The sequence below is a fragment of the Panthera tigris genome, chromosome D2, assembly GCF_018350195.1.
Source record: "Panthera tigris isolate Pti1 chromosome D2, P.tigris_Pti1_mat1.1, whole genome shotgun sequence".
NCBI lineage: Eukaryota > Metazoa > Chordata > Mammalia > Carnivora > Felidae > Panthera > Panthera tigris.
This window is the reverse complement of record NC_056670.1, coordinates 46,280,465-46,289,274: the sequence shown is the minus strand read 5'-3', so window position 1 is coordinate 46,289,274 and position 8,810 is coordinate 46,280,465. Positions and strand designations below refer to the sequence as shown.

Below are 8,810 nucleotides of genomic sequence, written 5' to 3'. Positions count from 1 at the left end.
CATGCTACTTTCCAGTGGGGATTTCAAATGCCTTGGATGTGAGCTGAAGGCTGAATGGGAGTAAGCCAGCATGTTTAGAAATTGTGGTTAACTTGCTGTTGGCCTTTGGGGTTCTGGGATCTCACCTTTTAAGTTGGAACAATGCTTCTAGAAGGTTCATTCAGTATGGGTTAGCAATTGGTGGCCTGAGAGCTGTGTCCAGGGTGGCCTATGGCCAGCATATTTTGGACAAAGAGAGAGGGAAGACCCAGCCCTTTCCCCAGAGCTCCCAGTATGGCTAAGAACATGCACCGGGAGTGGCCAGCTGCCAGGATCCTGGAACTTCTGGGTCATCATGTACATGGCCTCCAGCCGGGCTGTCCTTCCTACCGGCTGAAATCACCCTTACAAGGAAGCATAGGTTGGAAGAAGACACTTCTGCATCCAGAAATCACGCTGAACATTCGAGATCCCCGGAACCGGAGCTAGGCAGGAGGGAGGCAGGACTCTGGGCCCTGGAGCATAGCCACAGACACACCCCAGCACCCAGCCCGAAGGGTGTCCCCCTCCCTGCTCTCTGATGACAGAGGAAGCCTAGGCTATTTGTGTGGGCGCCCTGAGGTTAAGGTCAAAACCCTGAGACAGCTCCAAACAAACCACGGAGAAGCAGCAGCCTGTTATTAAGGCTGAAGGGAAAAAAAGCAAAGCTCCCTTCCCCACTTGCTTGGAGAGCCTGAGGAAGCATTCTTCATATTACATTTCTCTGTGGCTGAGTTTTTCCTTACATGGTCCCCTGACTCACTTCTTTTTAAATAGTTACAAGAAGCAACAGAAAATGGACCAAAAAGAGAGTGCTTCTTTACTCTAATCCTCAAATTGTCTGATACCTCCTGGCACTTTCTCTGCAGCATTGGCACAAGGCTGAGGTCATCAATAATTCCTGGGGACTGACCTTCACTGGGAGAAACTCCCCACTCTGGAGCCCACCCTGCACCTGGCCAGCAGCGACCCAGGCAGCTCACCACTCTTCTCCCTCCCTCGGGTGTTGAGTCTGATTACAGGAGTTCTTTGCAGGGCAGTGGTAAGGTGGCTGGTACTACCTCAAGGAGCCCTATTTTCTAGTATGAAGAAGAAGAGTATTGCCCACCTAAGACATTTTAAAGTTTGTTTATTTATTTGGAAAGAGGGAGAGAGAGAGAGAGCGTGCACGCTCGCGCAAGTCGGGGAGGGGCAGAGAGCAAGGGAGAGAGAGAGAGAGAGAAAGACAGAGAATCCCAAGCAGGCTTCGCGCTGTCAGCTTGGAGCCTGATGCGGGGCTTGAACTCCTGAACGGTGAGACCATGACCTGAGATGGAATCAAGAGTCAGATGCTTAACTGACTAGAGCCACTCAGGCGCCCCAAGACATTTTATATAGCAGCTCGGCCATAAAAATGTCAGGACTGATGCACCCCTGTAGGCAACATCAGGTTCTTGGCCGAGTGGACAGGCACTTTCTGGAAGCTCATGGGCTCTGGGGTGAATGAGCTGACTCTCCCGGTAGCATAGCTTGTGGCACGAGCCAACCTCTGGAGTTCGAAGTGAAGGGAAGCCAGAAGTGGCGTCTCCGGTTCCCACCGTGCCTCTGGCTGGCTTGTTTCCTGTTAGCCTCTTCCCAGCTGAGAAACACAGAGACTGGGCAGGGTAACTTTGGAAGAGAAGTTAAGGCTGGAAAGCACCCCAGGCCTTCTTGATGAGGCTTAGTGTTTACATGTGATGTGTGAGCTGAGCTGAGCTGGCCGGGAGTCAGAGCTCCAAGAAAATGCTGTGTTGGTCCTTTTGGAGTTCTGCACACCAACCCTGTCGGCCACAGCAGTGGAGCACGGAAGTTCTTGGCAAAGCTGGGGAACCAGCTGGAAAACTTCAGCGCCTGGGACGCAGTGGGCTGGGCGGGCCTGGGCCTTAACCATTCTTCCCTCCTTTTCCCGGGGGGCAGGGGAGGGCAGGAACCCTGTATGGGTGGCCTTATTTAGCTAAATATCTGCAGGGAGCAAGGGGAGGGGCTGGGAAAGAGCACCTTCTTATGGACAGAAGCAACCCAGAGTCCACATGAGGGCGAAGGATATTTGCACATCTTTGGTGGGGCTTTGCTCTAAGCCACTTGCTGGGAAGTGGCCCACAAGAAAGAGCATCTGGGAAGCATGGAAAACAGCCCTGCCTCTGGGTTTGGGGTATAAGCACCCCACTTCCTCCCTCCTACCTGTGCCTCACCTCACCCCTCTGAACTTCAACCTCCCCCTATAAAGTAAGGTTAAAGATGCCTATGTGGCAGGGTTGTTGAGCATACATAGATTCTGGAGGAATAAAGGAACGAGCTCACGTGATTTTGGAAAATAGGGCTTTGACCAGAAAATGCACGGCTAAACACGAACACAAGGGTATAGGAACACTGTAATGTAGTTAGTAAGGTAGTTTCCCGGAGGGGTACAGATGGACTATTCTGAAACTGGTGTATGTGAATATTTTGAGCAAACAAACACAGGAAGGGATGATGGGTAGAAGGAGTCAAACTCCCCATGTTGTCCTTGGGGAACCACAAGTAGCGTAGGTAGTAGTAGTAGGACAAGTAGTAGCGTAGGACTGTGCGCTACGGTGTAGACACTGGCCAATGAGCTGTTGAACTAGAACATATTTAAACATGACAGGTAAGATCAGTCTATTGAATTACTATGGCTGCATAACAAATTGCCCCCAAACCTAGTGAGAGCTGGATCTTTCACTACGCTCACAGTTTCTGAGGGTCAAGAATGCAGGCAGGGCAGATAGCTGAATTCGGAGGGGATAGCTAGTCTCTGCTCTGAGATATTTGGGGCCCCAGCTGGAAGATTCAAAGACTAGAAGGCGGAATCATCCAAAGGCTCATTCACTCGTGTATGGGCTGGTCGGCTGGGGACCTTTGCCAGGGCTGTTGGTTGGAACACCTCCATGTGGCCTTTCTGTGTGGCCTGGGCTTCCTTACAACATGGTGGCTGAGTCCAAAGGAAAGTAGAAAGAGAGACACAGAGAGACACACGAACACACAGAATACTCTAGTATTCCACAATTTGGTTGTGTAGCAATTTATGTAACTACCTCTTTCTTTTGATGGATCTTTGAGATGTTTCCCTTCCCCTCCACCCCCCATTATAAATAATACTGCAGCATGCCTGGGTGCCTCAGAAGGTTGAGCGTCTGACTCTTGATTGAGGCTCAGGTCATGATCCCAGGGTTGTGGGATCAAGCCCCACTTTGGGCTCCAACCTGAGCATGAATCCTAGTTAAGAGTTTCCTTCTTAAGTAAGAGTCTCCCTCTTTCTCTCTCTCCCTCTCTCCTTCTGCCCCTCTCCCCCGCTCACACACAGGCTCACGCTCTCTCTCAGATAAAAAATAATAAAAAATAAAAAAATAGTTCTGCAACCAACATTTCTCTGTGTGTTATTTTATGCACATAGTACAAAATGCGAATGTTTCCTGGGAAGGAGACGGATGAGTGAAAGGCTGAGTGAAAGAACAAGTCCATTTTTTATTGTAATGGACACTATCAAGTTTCCTTAGAGAAAGGCTCTGTGACCAAGAGAGTATGAAAGTACTCACTTCCTTACACCCTCACTAGCACCGGGTACTATCAGTCTTTTTCATCCTTGCTTGTGTTACGGGCAAAAGCAATACACTGCACATCATGTGTTTTTAATTTGTAGTTTCCTCATTATAGTTAGGTTGAGCTGGGCTGAACATCTCATATGTTTATCAGCCATCTGTAGTCCTTCTCCTGGGAATTGCCTGTTCATTTCCTTTACTGAACTATTCATTGCAGTTTCACTAAAAAGCAAAGAAATGCAAATTGAAACAGCGAGGTTTTGTTTTCCGTTTTGTTTTGGTTTTTTTAAGTGACGAAGTTAAAAAAAAAAGGTGACAAGGATTCCTGATGCTTGTGATGATTGATAGCACAGAAGTTCAGAAAACCACCCTATCATTAATTAGGGTATTAACTTCTATTTTCTTTCTATGCATTTTTAATTAAAACACAATCCTAGCACCATATGAAAATATTCCAAGTTGTTTTATACGAGATGAGACCAATGTTGATTTAAAAAAAATGTGAATAAAAATTTTCAGCATCATTTATTGACCGAGTCTTCTTTTTCTAGCAGACTTTTGTTAACTTTATCTGTTGAAAATTAAGATATATAATGTGATGTTTTTCTGGACTACTTTTATCTTCTATTGATCTACTTATTTTTTTGTGTGCTGGCATCCCCCCCTCCCCTTTTTTTTATAAGGCAGGTCTCTGGATTTATTTGGTAAGAGAGAGCACAACTTACAGTTTTTCCTGTCTCCACCAGGGAACATTGTCTCTTTGTAGGTGCAAGTGTGACTTTTCATCACTCCGTAAAGCTCTGTGGTGTTTTCCTTCATGCAGTGGCCTTTCACTCTGGAGAGGAGTATATTTTCCTAGGTGCTGGCTGTGTGGACAGTGTTGGGGTTACTTTTGGAATATCCGTCACCTTTTTGAGCTGTTTAGATTCGGGGATGCAGAGGAGTAGAGTTAGTGACACTGAGCAGAGGTGGGAGGGAAATGGAGAGAAGTGTTTTGGAGGAAGTGTGTTCCAACACTGAGACCTCCAGGAGCAGAGAGAGGCGGCAGGTAGGAAGGCATGCCAGAGTGACTCGGGCCCGAACCCAAGAATCCTGAGATCATGACTTGAGCTGAAGTCGGATGGTTAGCTGACTGAGCTACCCAGGTGCCCCAGTAGGCCCATTTTGATGTTGGGCGATGGCAGTGTGTGTGCAAACATGTGTGTAGTTAAGGGAACATGGTGTGAATTGTATGTATGCGCGTGTGAACAGAAACGTGTCATTAGGTAAATGTGTGTGTGAATTTGGGTGTGTGTGTTAGTTTATATGTGCATGAATGTGTATGTGTCTGTGTTTGTGTCTGTTTATGTACATTTAAGTGTATGTGTGTCTGAGTATTATGTGCGTGCCTGCGTGAGGATATATGTATTTATATATGTATAAGTGTCTTTGTGGGTATGTTTAAGTATTTGTGTCTCTATGTGTGTGTAAGTGTTTATATGTGTGTGTGTTTGTGTTTTATGTTTGCGATCCTGACAATAAACAAGACAGGAAAGGGTCCCACTGAGAAATGAGATCTTGGTGAGAAGCCTCTCCTCCTCTCTAGACTGGGTCTCAGTCCTTGCCATGGGTCACAGAACAGACCAGTGTCATCGATGAGGTCACAGAATAAAGCCAGGATCCTAGTAACCACAGGGAGCCCAGCAGCCACTTGGGCTGGGGCCAGCGGAGGACTTCGGCACAGCCCAAGCCAACCCTCACTAAACAGCTGGAGTGCTGAGTCCCCTGGGCTCTGGTGTCCAGTCATGAAACGTCACTTCACAGACCACAGGGGAGAACAATCACCAACAGATGGGACCAGCCTCAGCTTGGCCAGCCCAGAGCCCACGGGGGAGAGTGTGGAAGTGTGCTGGTCAGGTAGGTAAAAAGAGAGAGGGTTGGTTCCCTGGGAGGGAGGTCCTGGAGGGTGAGGGATGGGCACTGGGTCACCCTTCAGTGCTGTTGCAAAAGTGTATTGGCCATAAAAATGGACCAATGCCTGAGGCCATCGTGAGTACACGAGGTGATTTCAGGAGGTACAAGGATGAAAACGTAAAATGTTAGTATATATTTTAATACACGTCGGAGAAGCAGAATTGGCATGTCAGCCCTGTGATTTCAGAATAATATAAAAAGTCCCTTATAATAAATTGATTAAAGTTAATTCAGAACATCAATTTGAAGACCACTATGAAGTGACCATGGGCAGCACCTAAGGGTAACACCAGCTCAACGGTTAGTTAAACTCTGTGCCTCAGTTTCTTAATCTGTCAAAGAGGAATTGTTACAATGTAATTTTGTAGGGCTTTTTAAAAAATATTAATGGAGTTAAAACATGGCAAGCACTTATATGGTGATGGGGTTCAGTGAATGTTTAAGGAGAGGGCGAGATGTTCCCCAGGTAAGAACAAGATACATCACAAATGCTGAAGGTTCTAGAAGGGGGTGCTGGATGACCTGGCCAAAGCACTTTCCATGCTTTTTTAAGTTAAGCCTTTTAAAAAATTTATTTTGAGAGAGAGGAAGCATGGGGGAGGGACAGAGAGAGAGGAAGAGAGAGAATCTCAAGCAGGCTCTGCACTGTCAGTGAGGAACCCGATGTGGGGCTCAAACTCATGAACCATGAGATCATGATGTGAGTCCAAACCAAGAGCTGGATGCTCAACCGACTGAGCCACTCAGGTGATCTCGCCCCTCACATGCGTGGCTTTTTAAATTGGCTCTACTGAGCTGTTAATTTACACATGAAAGTGTCATCAGTGTGTACAATTTGAAGAATTTTTTGTTAACGTACATTTGCATAACCACCACCATGGTCATGACCTGGAACATTTTGATGATCCCCAAAGGTTTCCTTGTGACCCTTTGCAGTGAGTTCTCCTGCCACCTTCAGCTCCTGGCAACCCCTGATCTGTTCCCCCTCCCTATAGTCTTACCTTTCCTAGAATGACATCTAGAATGTCATCGAAGTGGAATCCTACAGTAGAGGGCCTTTTTACCCTGGCTGCTTTCATTTAGAGTAATGCATTAGAGATTCATCCATGTTTTAAAGGCATATTTTAAAAGTTCTTATTTATTTATTTTGAGAGGGACAGAGGTAACGCAATGGGGGAGAGACAGAGAGAGAGAAGGCGAGAGAGAATCCCAAGCAGGCTCCGCACTGTCAGTACAGAGCCCGATGCAGGGCTTGAAACTCACAAAACCAGGAGATCATGACCCAAGCCGAAACCAACAGTGGGCGATCAACCCTGAGCCAGCCACCCAGGCACCTGGAGATTCATCCATGTTTTACATATATCAGTAGATCATTCCTTTTTTTATCCATGAATAGGCTTGCACTGTATGGATGTACCCTAATCTGTGTATTCACCGGCTGATGGTCTTTTTGGGGTTTAGTCAAGGTTTTGGTGATTCCATTCATACATTATTTGATCCTCACCTCGTACCCCCAGGAGGTAAGCATCCTCATCCCCATTTTACGGGGAAACACAACACAGGAGCTGATGGTACCTGCCCAAGGGCTCCTGAGCCTGCGCCCTTCCGGAACCCTGGAGGTGGGTTGTGGCACTGATCCCTGCGGGGACGCTGATGAAAATGTCCTTTCATTTCCCAGGGACCGTGGAGAGAGAGGAGACGCCTTCACGGTCGGGGCCGGCCATTCCCCACGAGGAGAACGTGTGCTTGGCCCACAGGGCTCCTGCGAGGCTGAGCTGGAGCGGCTCCTCGTCCTCCCGGTCCTCCTCCGAGTATCAGTCTTACTCCCAGTACCAGTCTTGCTACTCCTGCCCGTACGACGACGAGGACGCGGCCCAGCGAAGTGTGTGCGCCTTCTACACCCACGTGCAGACGGTGCAGGGCGTGGCCGTGGCCTGGGAGACCGAGTCGGGCTTTGAGCCGGTCAGCCGGAAGCCCCGCATTCACGAGGCCGAGTTCGTCAAGAGGCAGAGGAGGAAAGGCTCCTCCTTTGAGATGGCTTCCAACAGCGACCTGTGCTGGGAACTGGAAGCCAGCAAGAGCCACTGCTGCCCAGAGCAGGATGACGCGGAGCTGCTGGGGCCTCTGGAGTGCTGCCCGCAGGAGCTGCGGGACACCCCGGACTGGCTGGTCACCACGGACTACGGGCTACGCTGCGTGGCCTGCTGTCGGGTGTTCCCCACGTTGGAGGCTCTGCTCAAGCACGCCCAATATGGCATCCAAGAGGGCTTCAGCTGCCAGATCTTTTTTGAGGAGATGCTGGAGAGAAGGCGGGCCCGGGGCCAAGTCCGGGAGCAGAAGCTGGAGGAGGAGGAACAGAGCCCTTCAGAGGGCAGTGAATGTTCGCGGCCCCAGGCCAGGGCGCTTCCCTCGTAGCGGCAGCAGGAGCAGTGAGCCGGAGGTGATGTGCCCAGCCCTGCCCTCACCTCTGGCACGTCGGTGGCTCCTTCCCCAGCCAGCAGGACCAGAACTACCCCGGCAGGGGGGAGAAGAGGGGAGCTGGGGGGAGAAAGCAAGTGGGAGCCAGAGCTGGCAGGGCCGTGACAAGGGGGAGAACCCTTCCAAAGGGCACAGCGTTTCAACCAGAGTCCATTTCGAACCTGAATCCAAAGAGGGAGGGCTTCAAGTGTTTCTGACGATGGGCACAAGATCTGAAGCCCGCAAGCGTGTGGCCACAGAGATTTTTATTTTTTGCTGGTGGATCGAGCAGGTCATGACCCCCAGGAGAGCCGACTGCAAATGAAGCTTCTGCCCTATATTTTTCATTGTTAGGAACCTGCTATATGCCCTAATTCTATGTCTTATTTTAGTGCGATTAAACTTGAGTAACTCAAAACTTAAGGCAATAGCTAAAGGGGTGAGCCATGCTATGAGGTTGGGGCCATAGGAAATTGCCATTTCTGTAGGTTACACACCAGCACAGACACCTGGAGACAGGCAGGTTCCCAGAGGTAGAGATGGGGTCTGGATAAGTCCTGCTACCTATGAGCTCATAGGTCAACACTATGTTTTAAAATGTTTCTACAATATTCGTCTGCACCCTCCTATCTGTCCCCAGCTCCGGGGGCTGCACTGATTCAAGAAAATACATGGATGGCTCCCTATGTGTAATGCATGCTGGTGAAACATGTAGCCCAACCTTCCAGTGAGAGGCAGGACAGGCAGTCGCAAGACAAGGGAATGAATCACATAAAGGAGGTTTGGGAGCTCAGCGGAGGGGCCCCA

General features: G+C 49.0%; 1 protein-coding gene across 1 annotated transcript; it reads left to right on the top strand.

Annotated features, from left to right (window-relative positions):
• The first annotated feature begins 5,248 nt into the window (after window positions 1-5,248).
• FAM170B (family with sequence similarity 170 member B) lies at window positions 5,249-8,426 on the top strand. The gene is made up of 2 exons (XM_007080023.3): window positions 5,249-5,489; window positions 7,225-8,426. Exons 1-2 carry the CDS (start codon window positions 5,378-5,380, stop codon window positions 7,959-7,961), a joined length of 849 nt encoding a protein of 282 aa, XP_007080085.2. The 5' UTR covers window positions 5,249-5,377; the 3' UTR covers window positions 7,962-8,426.
• The last annotated feature ends 384 nt before the right edge of the window (window positions 8,427-8,810 follow it).

What these genes read in the sequence shown, in the direction of transcription:
- FAM170B (XM_007080023.3), top strand. Translation starts at nt 5,378, where the DNA reads ATGAAACGTCACTTCACAGACCACAGGGGAGAACAATCACCAACAGAT. An exon ending in TGTGGAAGTGTGCTGGTCAG is followed by an intron (nt 5,490 to 7,224) that starts GTAGGTAAAAAG and finishes TTCATTTCCCAG; the next exon opens with GGACCGTGGAGAGAGAGGAG.